At 38.2% G+C, this 21,484-nt stretch overlaps 1 protein-coding gene across 1 annotated transcript; it reads right to left on the minus strand.

Moving 5' to 3' along the window:
- Nucleotides 1-5,578: 5,578 nt before the first annotated feature.
- On the minus strand, nt 5,579-6,511 carry LOC130870073 (olfactory receptor 1086). The gene has a single exon (XM_057762644.1). It carries the CDS (start codon nt 6,509-6,511, stop codon nt 5,579-5,581), a length of 933 nt encoding a protein of 310 aa, XP_057618627.1.
- Between the last annotated feature and the right edge of the window lie 14,973 nt (nt 6,512-21,484).

Consider the following 21,484-nt stretch of genomic DNA (forward strand, 5'->3'; position numbering starts at 1 on the left):
TAGTCACGAATTTAAAATGCATAAGCTTAATGCATTAGGTTTTATATCCAATCATTGTAATCACAAGCAGGTATTTCCTGACAAGATTTTTCAGTTTAAATATGAAAGCACTTTGTTTTGTTTTGTGCAATACCATTAATAAATATTTGTTATATTTAATACTTACTATGGAATATTTCCTTCAGATATCAAAAATGAAATGGCAATTTTAACATAACCATAAAAAGGAGGTCATTAATGTCAATTCACACACACATGTGCACACACAATCAATAAGATGTATTGATTATTTTGACAAACTCTTTTGCCTTAACAACAAATTTAATTTACAATTTAATTATTTTAACAATTAATTTTTATCTTAACAATTAAAAAAATGAATTTAACTCACATAATAGCAAAATAAATGGCAACGTCACAAAGAAGCTTGATACCCTAAACATTTGGAAGCACATGAAATTATTCATTAATATTTTTATATTTCCATTTCTGAACAAAAAATTGTGGGCTTCCTTTACTCATATTTCATCTCCCCCCTTATTTTAGAATGTGTTAATTATACAGTTTAATGTACATAAAATATTTCCTAAGTAAATTTTTCTAATAAATTTGGCGTTGCAAATATACATATGAACATGTCATCTCTAACCCATGGAGAGTTTATGAGGAAAGGAGAGTGCCTATTGCTATTGTCATTCAGCCATGATAGTAAAAGAGTTATGGAAAAATAAACCAAAAATATTCTCTTGTAGTGGAGGACAAAATGAGATCAGAATGTCATCATTCCTATGCATTTTGATAGCAAGGAGCAGCTTGCATAGTCGTCTACCTTTTTTACCTGTAATAAAACATTTTCTTTTTTTTTCTCCTATGTTCTTCTTTGCATTGTATTTTCTAGGATTATTTATGCATTATGTTTCGATTTCAGAAAGAATCCCTGTGGAGTTGTAAGCTATTGTTGACTATCCCTAAAGCATTGGCATGCCTACTAACGTAATAGGAGGTTGTTCACTAATTATCAGGAAAAATGCATATCTAACTTTGAATTTTGTATTGTGTAGAGAAATTGGTGAAATTGCTTCTGGATTGGAAATTAAAATATGAATGTTATACTCTCAAAGAGATATTAGCCCACTCTGAACTTTCCTGTAGCAGGATTCTAAATTGCTGAAAGTGGAAACAAATAACTTTTTTAAGTGGGTGAACACATAACATGTACTATGTGCAGTAAATGCAAGGGTACCATGAAACTGTAAAAGATGGTGCCCTGGTCAGTCATCCTCAATGGCTTAGACCATAAAACCCAGTATGGACACGTTCAACAGAACTATCATATATAAGCTGCCCATGCATGCTTCAGCATTGCCAGGGCATAAATTTTATTTATTCATTCAAATTACATGAACCAGCAACAGGATAATACTACACAGGTACCAATACATTTGACATACATAGACCTGTGTAATTGGTTATTAATATAACCTTTGTAAAAAATGAGGCTAGGGAAATGAGATGTGGTTAATAAAAGTACAAGAGGTAAAGGGATCAAGACCATGATGGGGATACACATGGAAACAGCTGACCTGAGCTAGAGGGAGCTCACTGTCTCCAAACTGACAGCAGAGCAATCTGCTTAGCACCAAGCTAGGATTGCTGGAAGTGGGTGACAGTTACATGACTTGGGCAGTCAGTGGAGCCACTGGCAATGGTACCAGGATTTATCCCTAGTGCTTGACCTGGCTTTTTGGAGTCTATTCTTTTTGCTGGGATACCTTGCTCAGTCTAGATATGGGGGGGGGGGGGGGGAGGTTGGTCTTGCCTCAGAAAGATGAGTCAGATTTTTTTTTTTTTTTTTTTTTTTTTTTTGGTTTTTCGAGACGGTTTCTCTGTGGCTTTGGAGCCTGTCCTGGAACTAGCTCTGTAGACCAGGCTGGTCTCAAACTCACAGAGATCCGCCTGCCTCTGCCTCCAGAGTGCTGGGATTAAAGGCGTGCGCCACCATCGCCCCACTTTTTTTTTTTTTATTTTTCGAGACAAGGTTTCTCCGTAGTTTTTTTGGTTCCTGTCCTGGAACTAGCTCTTCTAGACCAGGCTGGCCTCGAACTCACAGAGATCTGCCTGCCTCTGCCTCCCAAGTGCTGGGATTAAAGGCGTGCGTCACCACCGCCCGGCTGATGTGTCAGATTTTGTTGGCTCCCCATGGGACTCTATTCTCTCCGAGGGTTGGATGAGGGGCAGGTGGGGGGAGGGTGAGTAAAGTGGAAGGAGGGGAGGAAGTGGGAAAAGAAATAGGTATGTAAAATGAGAAAAGATTGTTTTGTTATTTTTTAAAAGAAAACAAACTATCTCTTCTCATTGTATATACCAATCCAAGTTCCTACTTCCTCCACTCCTTCCATTTTCTCCATATACCTCCCACCCCACCCCATCCACTCTCCAGAGAGGGTACAGCACATTGCTTTTGGGAAGGCCCCAGGCCCTCCCTACTATATCTAGGCTGAGCAAGAAATCCATCCAAAGAGAATGGGTTCCCAAATATCCAGTACAAACAGTAGGGATAAATCCTGGTGCCACTGTTAGTGGCCCCTCAGTCTGTCACCCACATTCGGAGGGACTGGTCATGTCCTATGATTCTGCCTTTCCAGTCCGGCTAGTGTTGGTAAACTTCCCTTAGCTCAGGAAGATTATTTCAGTGGGTGTCCCCATCATGGACTTGAACTCTTTGCTCATATTCTAACTCCTCCCACTCTTCAACTGGACTTTGGGAGCTCAATCCAATTCTCTGGTGTGGGTCTCTGCCTCGGTTTTCATCAGTTGCTGCATAATGTTACTTGTATGCTGAAGACCTGCTTGGGCAGCTGGTAATGTGGAGTCAACACAGAGAGGAGGAGATGGACACCACCTGAGGGTGGATGAAGATGCCAGCAGCATTTGTTGAAAAAAGCTATACCTTTTATTGCGTATAGCACTGAATGGAAGAAAAGGGGTATATAAGCTGGCATGTGGACTGAGATCAGGTGTTGAGGAATCTAACATTGACCTTGACAATAGGTATCAACTGTACCTTAATAGAAAGGCCACAAGGTGTTTTTTTTTGTTTGTTTTTTTTTTTTTTTTTTTTTTTTTTTTTGCCAGAGATAAAGAGAATGACTGCTTTAGTAAGCAGAAACTTTTCTTAGCCCTGAGGAAATGGCGGCCCTTATCCAAATGCCTGATCTTGGATAAAGGACTTCTCCGGGGGACCAGAAACAGTATTACATTTTTTTGATATTACTGTGTGGGCCTGTTCCCCTTGTAAAACTCCTGAAAGGTGAGATCCTGATATCTTACTTTGTAAACAGAGACTGCTCATTTATTTCCCAGACTCAAATAATCACACAGAAACTATGCTAATTAAAACTCTGTTTGGCTGATGACTCAGACATATTTCTAACTAGCTCTTATATCTTAATTAACCCATTATCATTAATCTCTGGATCTGTGTATCACCACAAGGCTGTGTCTTGTTTGTAAGGAGCCAACATCCTTCTCCTTTGGCAACTTCAAGGTGTCTCTCTGACTCTGCCTACTCTCCCTATATATCTCTGTTCAGATTTTCCACCTTACTTTACTCTTCTAAGTCTTTGGTCAAAACAGCTTTATTAACTAACCAATAAAAGCAACACATATACAGAAAGATATCCCATATCATTACTCTCTTCTCATTATATCATACAATTCTAATTTCTCCATGTTTACCAACTGAGCTATATATAGCCTAGGAACTGGATCTGAACCATAGTCATTTCATCTTCAGGATCAGATGTGTCTACTAAACCAATAACTTTCCCATTCTTGGTGTAATTAGTACTGCACAATGGGATGGCTTGTTTCTCAGTGGCTGGGATTTCTTGCCAAGGAGTTATTTTATTTAAACAGGCTGCCATTTTCATTCTTTATTAAAGCCTGTACAAATTTACAAAAGAGAAAGACATTACTAGTGAGAATCATTAAAAATGAAAGTTGGAAACTTCTGGGAAAGTATGGTCTGCATTGTCAAAATGCTGTAAATGTGTCAAGCAGCAATGGTTACCATGTCATTTGTGCCATGTGTACGTTTGTTTTAAGGGTTGATTTTTTGGTATGGAATGACAAATTGGTATGTTGCAACTTGGGGCACCCAACTTTGTGGTAAGTATGTTGGGTACTGGGTCTGAGTGTGATGCAGGAATATTAGTCAGCTGAAGACAAAGACAGGGGAAGGGCAAAATGCCCAGTGAGGGAAGAGTGGAAGCACTGGTGACTCAGGAGCTCTGGTAGAGGAAGGGTAATAATCCTAGTTAAAATAAAGTCCAAATTGAGTAAGAGCAGATGTTTGTAATAGATATGGATGCAGTGGCCCCTCTGTAGGGTGATCCAACTTGGCTTGGCTTTCAGAGACTCAGTATTCAGCACCACATAGTAGATAAATTGCTAGGAGGGAGAGAGAGGAGACTTGGGAAAATGAAAAGATTGACTATAGAACAGTGGAAATCTTTGTTCAAATTATACTGAGTTAGAAAGCAGAACACTTTCTTACATATATAAAAATGATACTAAATTTGCATGGAATTTTACATTAAGAGAAATAAAACTTATTAGAGATGGAGAGATTAATCAAAGGTTAGGTGGAATTGCTGCTCTCACAAAGGACTGCGGTTTGGTTAGTATCATTCTTATCACTCATCCTGAAATTATCCCAGTGACCTGACATTTCTTCCTTTCTTACCTCCTTGCCCTGTATCAAACATTCCCACATACCAACATACTCCTCGCTCTCTTTCTAATTCATGGCCTCCTCTTTAATATTTCTGGATACGCATATACGTATATCCCAACACCACATACCCAGTACATATCTGTGTTTCCAGGGTAGTCCTTACTATTCATCCAGAAAATGGATCTTTGCAACAGAAGACCATTACAGACAACTATAATCAATTGAGTTGCAGAATTCTGGTGTTGCACATAAGTCTCATGGAACATTGTAGAAGAGGGAGCAAAAATTGTGTAACACCAGAGGATCAAGAAGTTTGTGCAAGATTGTGTTTCCTAGTAATGTCAGAAAGGTACATTCTAAAGATCTAAACAATCTTACTGCCAAAAAGTAAACTGAACAAGGACAATAAAATTTTATTTAGCCATTATGATAGAAAAATAAAATGGTTTAAAATTATAAATGTGAGAGAATTTAAAATATCATTTATAAATACATGAAACCATCTAAATTATGTTAAAATGTATAAATATGCATATATGAATAAATATAAGCACACATATATATTTATTTTTACACTATGCATTTTACCTAGTATCAACATTATGCATAATATACATATAAACATATATGATTCTGAACATTAGAAAGGAAATGAATGGTATAGTCTTTCTGTTTTGAAAAGCATATGAGAGATGCATTAACCAATGCCTTTATTTCCATGTTTTCTGACGATTGGAATATATTAATGAATAAAAAGGAACATTTTAAATGTAAATCTTCATATTTACTTATAGAATAAGACTTATATAATCTTTATATAATGTTTATTGGAAATATGATTTATCCACAAATTTGTCTTTTACTAAACACTTTTTTCATTGCCTCTTTTACATCTTTGTTCCTCAAACTGTAAATGAGAGGATTTAGCATGGGAATTACAATGCTGTAAAATATTGACACTATCATGTCATGCTCCAAGGCATACGTGGAACTCGGTCTCACATACATGAAAAGAACAGTACCATGAAAAATGAACACTCCTGTTAGATGAGAGCCACACGTAGAGAAGACTTTTCTTTTACCTTCTGCAGAGCGAGTCCTCAGAATAGCAAACAGAATGAAACCATAGGAGATCAGGACAATGAGGATAGTAACAACCTCAATAGACCCAGCACAGTAGAAGAGGAGAAGCTGGCTTATGTGGGTATCAGAACAAGAAATTGCCAGGAGAGGAGGAATGTCACAGAAAACATGACTGATTTCATTGGATCCACAAAAAGACAATCTGAAAGTGGCAGCAGTGTGGATAACAGCGTGTAAAATTCCACCAGCATAGGAGGCAATGATGAGTGGCACATAGACTCTGGGTGACATGATCACTACATACAAAAGTGGGTTGTGGATGGCCACATAGCGGTCATAAGCCATTGCTGCCAAAAGAAAGCATTCTGTTGTACCAAAAGTAACTGCCAGAAACATCTGGGCAGCACAGCCAATGAATGAAATAACTTTCTTCTCCGACATAAAGTCAACTACCATTTGTGGAGTGATAACCGAGGAGTAGCAGGCATCTACTGAGGACAACACACTCAGAAAATAGTACATGGGGTTGTGTAGGTGGGAATCTCCAATGACAAGAGCAATCAGTCCTAAATTTCCCATGAGTGTGAAGAGGTAAATTGCTAGAAAGAGGAAGAAGCAAAGGATCTCCAGGTCAACATTGTCTGTGAAACCCTTCAGTACAAATTCAGTGACTTCCGTGATGTTCTTCATGTTGAAATCTCATAGAAGGAATTGAAAATAATCAGCACATCTTAATTTACATCACTGTATAGAGTCTAGTGTAGTTTGGCTATAAGCTAGGTGAGTTTTACATGTGCATTTATGCAGAAACACTTTCAGACTGAAAGATGCATGGGAACATACACCTAGGCACACATATCATGTTAATTTAAGAACTACAGAAGAGGATAAGAACATGGTGGTGATTTAAATTTCAATATACTGAAATTGTAGAATGACATGGATGGTGTGTATTGTAGATAGAGTTTCTCTCCTGCCTGGTCCTGCAGCCATTCAGTCACAACAAGACACATTGAGCTTTATATTACTTATAAACTGGTTGGCCTATTAGGTCAGGGTTACTATTAACTAGCTCTTACAACTTAAATTAATCCATAATTCTTATCTGTTTACCCATGTTGTTTGGTGTATTTCCTCAATGGCGTAGTCTCATCTTACTTTCTCTACATCTGGCTAGTGAGCACAGATGAAACCTTTCCTGTTCTCAGAATTCTCCTAGTCTAGTTACCCTGCCTATACTTTCTACCTGGCTACTGGACAATCAGCATTTTACTAAACCAATACAAATAACAAATCTTTATAGGATGCAAGAACATTTCTCATGGCAGTGCATATTTATCCAGTGACTTATTTTTAATATTCCTTATTTTAAAAAAATATTATTTTCTCATATATTAAATCCAGACCTCAGTTTCCACTCCTCCTAGTCCCTGCCCCCATCTCGATTCATCATCAGATCCACTCCTATGTAGGAAATCCTACAGAATAATTTGCTAAATTTGGTATAAAAGTGACCAATGAATATTAATACTCATTAATAACATGGTAGAATGTTTTATGAGAAAAATATTTCAAAAGCAAATTTTTAAAAACACAAATTATAGAATACATTGGTATATATAATGATTCTCTAATGTGTTATACATGTGCTATATTCTATAAAATATTTTTGAACATTTTTAATTGTTATCAAATTATATGTAAGAATTATGGGTTTTGCAGAGTAGAGGTAAAATTCCATCTCACTCTATATTCCAATATGGCATTGCTCTCATTGTAATTACCCTACTTCAATTTCCAGTAGCTTTAGTTACTTATATGTGTACCCTGTCCACTCCTCCATATCCTGTAAAGAATCTGATGATTAATAATCTTTCAAAAATAATATACTTATTTATTTTTGTAGTAAATGAGAAATTGGAACTTCATTTCTCATGAGTTATGCTTTTGTCCTAGATGCACAATGAAAAGATACCAGTTTGCAGAAGATAGAACTAAAACACATTTCAAGTTAATGGCCAAACTAATTACGTGTCTTTATATTAGTTTGCTGAACTATGTCCTTATCTTAAATAATGTAAATGTAACTTGTACACATTTTTATGCAATGCAGAAATTTATATATCCAAAGCTCAGTACTTAAATTTAACACTCTTGAAAAAGGGCAAGAATTACAGTTTGATTTCATTGAACATCTGCTGGAAAACCCAGCATCTGTGCACATCTCATGACTTACCTTATGCTAAGTTTTGTATTTTGTTAATACCAGAACCATGACTCACTATCAAGTCTTCTTCACCATGTATGTGCTCTAACGTTTGTGATGAAAACATTACCTTCTGTCATGCTACTTCACTGTAAAACTCAATTAAAAACCCCAAGGAATTTAAGTAAAACCTATATGTTTGAGTATTTTCAAATAACTAAATCTGGACATCCTAAATTATAAAAAGTAATCCGTTCAGTTGTTTACTGGATTGCAAAAGAAGGTGCAATTTTTAAAATTTCTTTGTTTTCTCAATCATATAAAATGAAGAGTTTTAATATTAAAACATCAGTATTTTTATATTATCTATTAAGAGATTAATGATTCTTTTTTCTTTAGTGTAACTTATGTATCAAGATACTGATAGTGAAAACTCTAAGTCAATTTAATTTCAGTATTTTCTCATTACTCTCACTGGTCCAGGAAGCTTGATTTTAATTCATAGACAGACCTGTTAGAAAATTATTCTTAAGAGAACATGAAATGAGTACAAGCTTCAGTTATCTAATGTTTGGTTTTTCATAGTGAAATCACTTATTGTAGAATGACATAGTTATATTTGAAATGCTAGGTTCTAGACTCAATAATTCTTCAAGTAGAATGAAATTTCTTCTTACCCAAAGAACAGAAAATGAAGGTTTGAGTTTGCTGTGGATATTGATAAGTTAAACAGTTTTTATGTGCTTATTCATCTGTGATGAAGCCCAGAGGAGACAACCCTGGGGGAATAGGCTCCAATTGTATCCTGGTTGAAAATAACAAGTTAATGAACTAAATTCAATTAAAAAATAATGATCAAATAATATAACCTTTTAAAATAATCATATATCTGCTGACATTTTCCTTTCTTTCCTAAAAGTGTAATTTGTATTGTACAAGATAGGAGACTGTATTCTGATATTTTAATACATGCACATCACATACTTTGATCATTTTCATCTCTAATATCTCCATGGTTTTCACATCGCCTGCTAATCATATTCCCCTTCTCACATATTCTTATCTCCATTGTCCTATCCTATGTCTTATATCCTAGTTATTAATATGAATATTTGCAAAGTAATTGAACTTTTTGTCAATTTAGCTAAAGAATAGAATTATTCACACATAGGCCCCAAGGCCTATGATTTTCCTGAGCATGGGATTTGAGCCAGTTTATGGTATGAGACATTGCCTTACTTCCTGAGCAATGTGGCCCAAATCCAGTCAGAGAGTCCTGTGCTACTTCCATATCAGTGCTATCACAATATTACAAGTAGCCACATATTTCCCGGCATGCTGTTATCATAGATCATAAGACACATGATTAGAAGCCCTTTCTCAAAGACAATCTGCATAGCACACAATGGCACTATAAAAGCTGGACATCATGGAGGAAACTGCCAATGGTTTAGGTTTATTTATACAATTAAGGTGTGTGATGACTTCAACAATAGAATCTAGTTGTACTGGGCAGCATGCAGGAATGGCAAGAGTCTGTATTGCTTTGTGGTCCTGTGGAGTCTTCCTGTCAATAATTCATAAGGAGATATGGTACACCTGGGGCTGGCTTTTAACATCCCATTGCTTCTAGGATTTTTAAGTCATTGTCTCAGCTTGTGTTTACTATTTCTGTGAAGAGACATCATGACCACAGCAACTTTTACAAAGGAAGCATTTATGTGTTTGCTGGCTTACTTACAGTTCAAAGGTTCATTTCATCATGGCGGGGAGTAAGGTGGCAAGCAGGCAGAGGTGGTCCTGAAACTCAGACTACTACACCTTGCAGACAACAGATAATCAACTGACACATTGGGCAATATCATCAGTATTTGAATCCTCAATTCCTGCCACCACAGTGACATCCTTTTTCGAAAAAGACCATACTGTCTTACCCATTCAAGCAAAGCCACACTACCTAATTGTGCCTCTACCTTTGAGATTTGGGGGTTATGGAATTATGGGGGTCAATTATATTCCAACTACCACATGATACTCCCTGGAGCCCATAAACTTGTAACAATATCATAATGCAAAACACATTTTGTCAAACTTCAAAAGTCCCCATAGTCTATCACAGTCTCAACAATGATTCAAAGTTGGAAGTCCAAATCTTTTCTGAGACACATGACAATTTTTAACTGTAATCACCTGTAAGAATCAAAGTAAAAAAGCAGATCACACACTTACAATAAATAAAGGCAGAGGGGATACATAACCATTCCAAAATTCAGGAAAGGGAACCAAGCAAGGATATGTAGAACCAAAAAGGACAGGGAAACAGCTGGACAAACTTCAAACTCTGCATCTTCATGCCTGATAACAAATGCTCTCCACATCTCCAATTCCATTCACCTATGCAGACTGCAACACAGCTCTTTTTCTTTGCCTGGTTCCACTCCTTGTTAGCATCTCTCCTCGGCAGGTATTCTGTGATTCTGGCATCTCTAACATCTTCGTTATCCACAACATTCCAAATGGTCAATATTGAGGATCTACTCATGATCTTCTGAAATCATCAAGAAGGTTTGAGTCACTTCTATAGCTCTGCCCTCTGAAGTACACACAGCTTATCTGGGTAACTGCTAGTTTGACTCAGCTACTATTGCTGTTTTGGTGGTCATATTATGGTACTGGCTTGTCCAACACAATGGGATCTTCTGTTGCAACATGTCTTCACTTTCTACAACAGCTTCTCATCAGGCTCTCTTCATAGTACTAAGCTTCAATTTCTCTGCATGAGCCCATCAGCTCTAGGACTTGCACTGTCACTATGGCTGCACCTTCACCAATGGAATTTCGTAGCCTCTCACTGTTCCAAGCCTCAGCTGCTCTCTGTTGAAGTTTTGTATGCTTGTTCCTGCTGTCTATTGTACAGTTACCACTGCCTGGGTGAGAAGACACAGAGGCCATGGTATAGACTATGGGAGATTCCAATAGAGAAGCACTTTGTTGTAAACAAGTTGGGTAGTTAGGGAAATTGAGACCAGAATGTTTCATGTTGATCCTGTTAAAACTGACAGTCACAACTGGGATGTTGTGAGTGGCTAGGAGTGTGCATCATTAGTTACCGTGCTTTATTGGCCTACTGACAGGTTGTCTTGACCAATTTCACATACTCCTTGTGGTCTGCGTGGTCTTTATGCTTACACTATTGCTCTGCCTCACACCATGACACATTCATGCCTTCAAAACCAATACTATCTGGGTGACTCATGCCTAATAGCCTGGCTGCCAGCATGAGATACAATCTTGGCCGCCTCTGGAACACAACTACTCTTGATTCTCAGGAAATACTTCCTAGATTATTTAACCTTAGTGATGCTAGTCTCTTCTCAAAAATTACTAATTACTTAGCTCCATCTAACCACCATCAAAATTTTGCTTTAGTAGTTCTGGTGTCTTGTTAATCACAGCTGATTCTTCGAACCCAGCTGACCAGAACCACAGGATTGAAGGCGAAGGCGTAAATCACAAACAATCCTACACTAGTTTGGAATTATGATTAATAGAATGATTATTTATTTAAAGGGGAAAAAAACTTACAGATCACCATCCCAACAACAGCCCTCTGCAAAATCAGGAAGGGAGTCTAGTTGCCGGAAGCGGAGCAGGAAGTAAGAGAGCTAGGAGGGAAGTAGCTGCTTTTTTAAAGGGAGAGAGACCATGCCCCAATGGGCTGGTATCTCAGCGGCTATTGGCTGGAGGAGCGGAAGGGCCTCCCGAAACACAGGATCACAACTCCTTTCTATTTTCCTTAATGCTAAAGCCAGAACCACATGGCCAATTGAAGGCGAAGGCGTAAATCACAAACACCAGTTTGGAATTATGATGAATAAAATGGTTATTTAGTTAAAAGGGAAAAAACTTACAGATCACTGTCACAGACAACAGCCCTCTGCACAATCAGGAAGGGAGTCAAGTCGCCGGAAGCGGAGCAGGAAGTAAGAGAGAAAGAGGAGTGAAGTGGCTGCTTTTTTCAAAGGAGAGAGACCATGCCCCAATGGGCTGGTATCTCAGCGGCTATTGGCTGGAGGAGCGGAAGGACCTCCTGCAACACCTCCCCCTTTTGTTTAAGTAAGAGAGTTCTAAACCTACTACGAAATTATATACAATAAGTACAAATATCCTATTCTAACTAGCTTAGGTCTTGTATAATAAATAGCTTGGCCAAGTCATGAGTGGAAAGTAACTACATTTATATAGTCTTCAACCCCATCGAAGGATCTGAGAAGGGAAATAATGTTACCTGAGTAATTAGGAAGTGCAATCAAACAACTTCCAAAACATGCAACAAATCACAGAGACAGCTAGCTACCTGGGCAATCACACAAGGTCACGTTTGCAGCATTAAACCAACCAACTTTGGCCTAGGCCGAACATAACTGACATACCATTTTCAAAGGCAAGAAACTTATCAAAACTATCTTACCCTGTCTTGGTAGGATATGACAGTTCTGTTTTTTCCATTCACGGGATACTCTGTATCTCTGTCAGTGGTTGAGGTATGGGCATTTCTTTGCCAAGGGGCCAGTTCAGCCAAGAAAGGCTCCAGGTGGAGTGTCTTTTGGTGCTCAACATTCTCTCAGGAATAGAGCGGTGTTGCCAGGAGCAATTGTGTCTCACTATCACAAAACTCTGAGTTACATTAAAGGCCAATTTCTACAGCTCTTTGAAGAGGTTGAGGATTATCTATCTATACTGAGTATAATTTCTATATATCTAAAGAACCTGATTAGTCTAATTATAAATGACAAACTGAGAATACTATTGATCTATATAATTCTCAATACCTATCTAACTTAAAGACTAAGACAATAAACGACTGTGAAACAAATGAGGACAATGACCTCCAAATATAAACAATGTACAAATATACATTGCAGTATGGTAAATATATATCAATACACAAACAATATATAAGTATCTTAATCAGAGGTAGAAATGTACACTGCAATATGGTAAATATATACAATATATATATATCAATACAATATTTGTCAATACATAAAAAATGTTTTAAACAGAGGTAGAAACATACATGCATATAATAGTCAATATAATTTTACTTTGTATCAATATATAAGAATCAATACCAATATATTTGTCTCAAAACAACAACTCACAAGTACCAACAAGTAAGAATTTATTATCCCATCATCCCATTATCCCTCTTTTTTTTTAATGATCCCTGAGCTTATAAAATTCCTTCCCCAACCCTCAACCGTATACCAATTATAATCAACCCCTAAATGATGTCCCTAAACCCAAGGGAAAACTTTACTGGGAGAGGGGACATTGTCCTCTAGAGTTACTTCCAGCTGTCATGGGAGCGACGTTCTTTCTGGGGGATCCTGTGAAAGTAAAATGATGGTTAAATTTCAAGATCAATGTCTTTTAAAATTGCAAATAGTCTCTGAGTATTTTGTGCAGGTCTGGCCAGAATGTTGTATAAGATGTGCACCGTTTCAGCTAACCAAGTTGGAACTGTCTTGTGCAGCCGGTACCCAAAACAGGTCTTGTAGTAGCACTATCAGTATCATGACGTCATATCAACCAGGTGGAGTTGTTGTTGTGGAGCCCCATCTTCTTTCTGGAAACTTCAAAAGTCACTTCAGGAAAAACTCATTGTTCATCGTAAAAAACTTAAACATTAATCATATAGACATATATATATATATATACATATATATTCAATGAAAGGCATGATAGATATATTTAAGGAAAATTATGATAGATATGAAGAAACGCAAAGATGTTTTCTAAACTCATATTTCTTTCTGTCCCATATCATGGCTCTTCACAAGAGACAGAAACTCCAGAAACTTTGGGTTTTTCTCTTACCAACAGGAATTGGAGAGGGACTGAGCCAGTGTCTAACTACAAAACCAACTCTATAAATTTAGAAATATGGTTTAATATATTTTACTTACACAACCTATTCAGTTTTCTTGATAGTTCCTATTGGGCAGGTATTTTTCCATCTGTCAGTATCCAAACACCCAGGGTTCCTTGAATTTTTCAAAGATGAGTGTTCTCCTGTAGAGATAAGAACAGTACCCTGCCCCCATTCTATATGTTTTTCTTACCACCTGTATGAATATCATCATAGTGGATGAGTTGTTATTTCTACTTTCCAAGAGGTTTCTCCTTTTCAAATCGAACCTTTATTAATTTTGATGGTATCCACAATTTTTCTTCTCCTGTGGAAACAAGAGCAAAACCCCTTCCCCAACGTAGCACATCTCCTGGCTTCCATTGAGAGGTCAGCACATCTTTGAAATAAATCGGTTGATTTAGTTCAGCAGACTTTTCCATTATCCAATGTCTTTCTGGGCTGTCATTCCTTTCTCATTAGCATTAAGAAAATTTAAGGTTAATAAAGCATTATGTAATCTATTTCTGGGGGTATTTTCAGTCCCTTTCTGTTTGTTCAGCATGTCCTTTATAGTACGATTTGATCTTTCTATTACTGCCTGACCTGTAGGATTATTTGGTATACCTGTAATATGTTTTATATTATAATAATAAAAAAAGCATTTCATTTTCTTAGATACATATGCTGGACCATTGTCTGTCTTTATTTGTGCATGTATACCCATGATGGCCATAACTTCCAATAGATGTGTGATTACTGAATCAGCCTTTTCTGAGCTCAGGGCAGTAGCCAATTGGAAACCTGAATACGTGTCTATGGTGTGGTGTACATATTTTAATTTACCAAATTCCATAAAGTGGAACATATCCATCAGCCAGATTTCAGTTCATTTAGTACCCTTTGGGTTACTCCCTGCAGGCAACGGTGTTTGATTATAGAAAGAACAAGTAGGACATCTCTTTACAATGTCCTTAGCTTGTTGCCATGTAATGGAAAATTCTTTCTTTAGGCCTTTACTATTGACATGATGCTTTTTATAAAATTCTGAGGACTGAAACGTGCTTCCAATCAATAATTGATCAATCTCAGTGTTGCCTTGTGCTAGAGGATGAGGCAGACCTGTATGGGACTGGATATGTGTTATGTACATCTGACAAAGCCTGTTCCTGATTATCTCTTGTACCTGGATAAACAATGAAGTCCACTCTGTGTCATCTGGTATAAATTCAGCAGTTTCAATATGCAAGATAACTCTTTCTGCATATTGTGAATCTGTAGCTATATTAAGAGGTTCTTTAAAATTCCTTAGCACTTAAGAATGGCAAATAATTCTGCCTTCTGGACAGAATTATAAGGCCTTTGTTCCACCTTACTCAATTCATCTGACTTATAACCTGCTTTCCCTGATTTATTTGCATCAGTATAGAACATACAGGCTCCAGTTATTGGAGCATCACCTACAATTCTAGGAAGTATCCAAGAAGCTCTCTTTATGAGGTTAAGTCTACCACTTCTGGGATAGTTGCTATTAATTTCTCCAAAAAAATTAGCACAAGCTCTTTTCCATGGTTCATTGTCTTCCCATAACTTTTTTATTTCTTCAGTAGTAAAAGGCACTATAATTTCTGCTGGGTCTATACCTGCTAGTTGATGTAGTCTCAGCTTACCTTTTATAATTAATTCAGAGACTTTTTCCACATAAGTTTTTAATTTTTTACTTGGTTTATTAGGTATAAATATCCACTCTAAAATAATATCTTCCCTCTGCATTAGAATCCCTGTAGGAGAAATTCTGGAAGGCAATATGACTAGGATGTAGCTAAGATTTGGGTTCACCCTATCCACATGTGCCTTCTGTAATTTTTTCTCAATCATTTTCAGTTCCTTTTCTGCTTCAGCTGTAGTTTTCATGAACTATTCAAATCTTTATCACCATCTAAGGTTTTGTTTAAATGAACTATTAGATCAGGTGTTATCCCAAGAGCTGGTCGTAGACTGGAAATGTCTCCTAAAAATCTTTGGAAGTCATTAAGAGTCTTTAACCGGTCTCTCCTAATTTGTGCCTTTTGCGTTTTAATTTTCTCTAATCTTATTCTGTAACCTAGGTAATTAATAGAATTTCCTCTTTGAATCTTTTCAGGGGCAATTTGTAATCCCCACCTAGGCAAGATTTTCTTTACTTCTTCAAACATCCTTTCTAAAGTATCTTTATTTGAATCAGATAACAAGATGTCATCCATGTAATGATAAATTATGGACTTGGGGAATTGTTTACAAATTATTTCCAATGGCTAGTATACAAAATATTGGCACAATGTAGGACTATTGAGCATACCCTGTGGGAAGATATTCCATTGATATCTCCTATTAGGCTGAGAATTATTAGAAGTAGGCACTGTGAAGGCAAATTTTTCTCTATCCTTTTCTTCTAATGGTATAGTGAAAAAACAATCTTTCAAATCAATAACTATAAGAAGCCATCCTTTTGGTAATAGAGAAGGCAAAGGAATTCCAGATTGTAGTGGGCCCATAGGTTGAATTACCTTGTTGACAGCTCTTAAATCTTTCACCATTCTCCATTTACCAGATTTCTTTTTTTACAACAAACACAGGAGAATTCCAAGGGCTGGTTGATTCTTCAATATGGTGAGCATCTAGTTGCTCTTGCACCAGCTGTTCCAATGCCTGTAATTTATCTTCAGCTAGAGGCCACTGCTTGATTCATATTGGCTTCTCAGTTAGCCATTTTAAAGGTAGGGCTGTTAGTACCTCTAAAAGTTTGGTATTTGCTGTATGTTCTTGTACAGTCTGAATGGCTGGTGACCTTTTCCCATAATACCTCATCATATCTTTCCCAGAATTATGAGTTCCTGGAACTACAGGAATGTTAATCTGGGTATTCCATTGCTGTAGCAGGTCACGACCCCATAAATTTATTGCAATATTGGCTATATATGGCCTTAGTCTTCCTATTTGCCCTTCGGGCCCTATGCATTCGACCCATCTTGTGCTTCGTTTTACACGAGATAGGGTTCCAATTCCCAGGAACTTAACATCTACCTCTTGAAGAGGCCAATTCGGATGCCAAGATTCTGGAGTAATGATACTTACATCCGCACCTGTGTCTAATAAGCCTTCAATAAAAGTGCCATTTATTCAGACTCTTAGCTTTGGTCTTTGATCGTTAATAGAAGTTTGCCAAAATATACGTTTACTCTGTCCTACTGGGTTTTTTTTGACTCACCTCCATGCGTAATTCATGATTTAGACCAGTATTACTTTTTACAGCAGAAATTGGAGCTTTTAATTTTCTTGGTGAGGCACGTTCTCCAATGTGACTGGGAATGACTGGGCCACTGTTGGCTTGGGGGCCTGCGAGAGGCCCCTAAAGGAGTCCCAATGGTATCAGGTTGCCCTGTCTGTCTGTTGTTGACTTGGATTCGCTGGACCAATGCGGGCCTTTACCAAATCTCCTACATATACCTGAAGGCCAAGGTCTCCTATTTTTTCATTCCCAGAAGAGATTTTATTCCTAGAAATTCTTTGCCTGCAATCCCTTTTCAGATGTCCTAATTTACCACAATTAAAACACCTGGCAGTTTGATGTCTCCTCATTGCTTTGGAAATCGCTTCTCCTACCTAAGATTCATCATTATAGCTAAATGTCTCAACATTCATTGTATGCTGAATCCATTCATCCATAGGTGCTGATCTAAACTTTAAAGGACCAATTATCTTTTTGCATTATATGTTTGCATTCTCAAAAGCTAGAGATTCAAGAAGTATTTGTCTAGATTCTGGGTCTGTTACCCCTATGTCCAGAGCCTTAATTAATCTTTGCAAAAAGTCTATAAAGGGTTCTCTCTGTCCCTGCCTAATTCTGGTATATGATGCAACACGTTTTGTTGGATCTTGTAGCCTATTCCAAGCATTTAAAACTGCTTGGTGACATAGACACAGTATTTCATCATAATAAAGAGCTTGGACCTGTGGATCAGCATATTCTCCTGCACCAAGAATTTGATCTTGGGAAACCTCCACAACTTTTGCTCTCCCTTGCTGTTCCATATGTTTGGATTCTTCTCTGAAATAAATTCCAAACATCAAGGAAGGTCCATTATCTAAAACTGCAGACACTAACTGATGGAAATCATAGGGGTCAGCTCTAGCATTAGAAGCCCAAGTCCTTATCATTTCCTTTACATATGCAGAGTGCAAGCCAAAATTAACAATAGCTTGCTTAATTTCTTTCAGATAATTCATTGCTATTGGCGTCCATCTAACTTCTTTGACTCCCTTTGAGCCTTTAGAAATTGATGCTTTGTCAGAATTAAGTATAGGGAATGTCGCTAAAACCCTGGGCAAGCCTGTTCTAATAGCTGGTGGTGGCATTGTATCCTGTCCTTGTGCCTTCTTACTCTGTTCACCAGCTCCAATAATTTCTTCAGTCATTTCAAGTCTTTTTATTATTGTCTCTCTTAAATCCTGAATCTCCTGACCTGCATGTGTTTCTAGTGATTTCACTGAGGTATCAATTTTTTGGTCCCCATTCTGAACCTGTGATTCCAAAGCTTTTGAATCTTGAATCTCCAGACCTGCATGAGTTTCCAGTAAAAAATTATGGTTCTTAGGAGTGCCATATTCTTCCTAAATGATAGAAAATGCAAAAGAATACTGAAACCTAGTAACCAGTAAATTAAGTTATCCCTATAGTCATATAAACCTTGCATGATATAAACCAAAACAGTAAAATTCGTGTTGGAAACGAAAACTGCCATATTACCTATTATCCAGCAGGTGGCACTGTTACCAAGTTGCGGCGAAAATGGGGTCCTGTTTTAGTGTCCGCAGAGTATTTGTTAAAAACTGGGAAATGCAAGTTGCTCAACAAAGTAAATGTAATTAAATCAATTCCGTACACGGAACCATAAACCCAGAATCCAGGGGTAGAGAAGAGTAACCCGGAAGCTGTGTATGCCTCCATGTGACAGAGTCGCCCCAAGGGGTTGCAGCTTTCGGCAACTGGCAACCGCGTTCTCTGTTTCCCGCCACTCAAGCGTCGCGCTTGCAAAGGAGATTTAAAAACGACTCGGAAAAGAGCAAACCACGCAGGCAGAGAATACGTGGGTCTGTGGAGTTTAAATCCACGTGGGAAGGCAAACGATTGCCTGCGTGGGGACTTGAAGTCAATCTGAGGTGTCTAAAGGGAAAATATAAAGAACTGCAGCAATGCCGGGTGGTGGTGGCGCACGCCTTTAATCCCAGCACTCGGGAGGCAGAGGCAGGCGGATCTCTGTAAGTTCGAGACCAGCCTGGTCTACAAGAGCTAGTTCCAGGACAGGCTCCAAAACCACAGAGAAACCCTGTCTCGGAAAAAAAAAAAAAAAAGAACTGCAGAAAGAAAAGCCACTGTGTGATAATTTATATTAAACTGCTGGCTCCACGCACAAGGCACAGGCCGCAAGGCACAGTCCGCGGCTGAACTGGCGGCAGGCAGCCGAGCAGGGGAAGGAGGGGTCCTAAAACCAAACATTGGCGCCAGATGAAGGCGAAGGCGTAAGTCACAAACACCAGTATGGAATTATGATTAATAAAATGGTTATTTATTTAAAAGGGAAAAAACTTACAGATCACCGTCACAGACAACAGCCCTCTGTGCAATCAGGAAGGGAGTCTAGTCACCGGAAGCGGAGCAGGAAGGAAGAGAAAACGAGGAGGAAAGTGTTCGATTTTTTAAAGGGAGAGAGACCATGCCCCAATGGGTTGGTATCTCAGCAGCTATTGGCTGTAGGAGCGGAAGGACCTCGCACAACAGCCAATGCTGCCAAGTTCTGCTGCTTGCTGGGACTAGAACATGGTCTCCCTGATTAATTAAGTTGTTGGACTCAAAGTCCAAACATCAGGGAGGAGTTACTCCAGATACCACTCACACTAACACTATTGATGAAAAAGCAAGAGGAATTTTATTCTGTCATGACAGGGCCCTTCAGGTTCAGGATATGAAGGACATCCAATAGCTGTCTTCTAAAGCAAAAAGCCACAGAAATAAGGGGGGGGATCTCGAGGGTTGTTTTCCAACTAATTGGATTGGCTTATTTAAAGGGTTACTAGTAGTGATTCGTCTGTGCCAGGGCGGGAGAATAGCTTGGTGAAGTAAGGTGGAGCATCTGTGGGCCATCTTGACCTTGTTCTAGTGACTGAATCAATACATCAGGAACTAAGTCAACACCTGTGGATTGTCTTTGCCTCAATTCCCAGAATGGAGTTATGTTTGAAGATTATTTACAAGGACACAGGAGGATGAGCAGTCCAGCATTTGTGTGTGGGTGACTGTCCCATTTCCAAATGATGAGGCTTCAAAAAATGTCTTTAGTGATGAGGGGCCTCAGAAATGAATTTAGAGTCTTTCAGAATCTTTACTAAATTTATGTCTTTCACTGCCTAAGCTTGATTGTCCTGATACTTATTCTGTAGACCTGGCTAGGTTTGAGCTCATAGAGATGGGCCTGGCTCTGCCTGCCTCTCCCTCTGGAGTGCTAAGATTAAAGGCACATACCACCATTGTCTGTGTTAACCATATGGTTTGGTAACTTTTATCAGAGAGGCATCCTCATCTTGTTTCCTCTGTGTCTGGGTGACGACTACAGACTGAGTCTTTCCTCTTCCCAGAATTCTCCTGTTCTCACTGTCCTGCCAATATTTCCTGTCTGGCTACTGGCCCATCAGTGTTTTATTAAACCAATAAAACTGACAAATCTTTACAGGGTACAAGACCATTGTCCCACAGCAGCTGGGGAAATTTACAATTCTACTAACAGAGGGATAATATGAGCAAGGATCATTATCATAATGGGGATACTCACAGAAACAACTGACCTGAGCTAGTGAGAGCTCATTGACTCTGGACTGATAGCACAGCTTTACCCTCTCTGAGATGTGGATGGGTAACTGAGGTGGAGGGTGGGAGTTGGAGGAAGGATGGGAGGGAGTAGAAATGGGGATAGGTATGTAAAATGAGAAAAGTTCATGTTAAAAAATAAATTTAAGTTTGTAATTGCCAGAACCTGGAAACAACCTAGATGTCCTTCAATGGAAGAATGGATGAAGAAAGTATGGAATATATACATATTAGAGTACTACTCAGCAGTAAAAAACAATGACTTCTTGAATTTTGCATACAAATGGACGGAAATTGAAAACACTATCCTGAGTGACGTAAGCCAGACCCAAAAAGAGGAACATGGGATGTACTCACTCATATTTGGTTTCTAGCCATAAATAAAGGACATTGAGACTATAATTCGTGACTCTAGAGAAGCTAAATAAGAAGGTGAACCCAAAGAAAAACATATAAGCATCCCCCTGAATATTAACCTTCATCAGGCAATGAAAGAAGACAGAGACAGAGACCAACATTGGAGCACTGGACTGAAGTCTCACGATCCAAAGGAGGAGCAGAAGGAGAGTGAGCATGAGCAAGGAACTCAGGACGGCGAGGGGTGCACCCACACACTGAGGCAATGGGGATGATCTATCGGGA

The sequence above is a fragment of the Chionomys nivalis genome, chromosome 2, assembly GCF_950005125.1.
Source record: "Chionomys nivalis chromosome 2, mChiNiv1.1, whole genome shotgun sequence".
NCBI lineage: Eukaryota > Metazoa > Chordata > Mammalia > Rodentia > Cricetidae > Chionomys > Chionomys nivalis.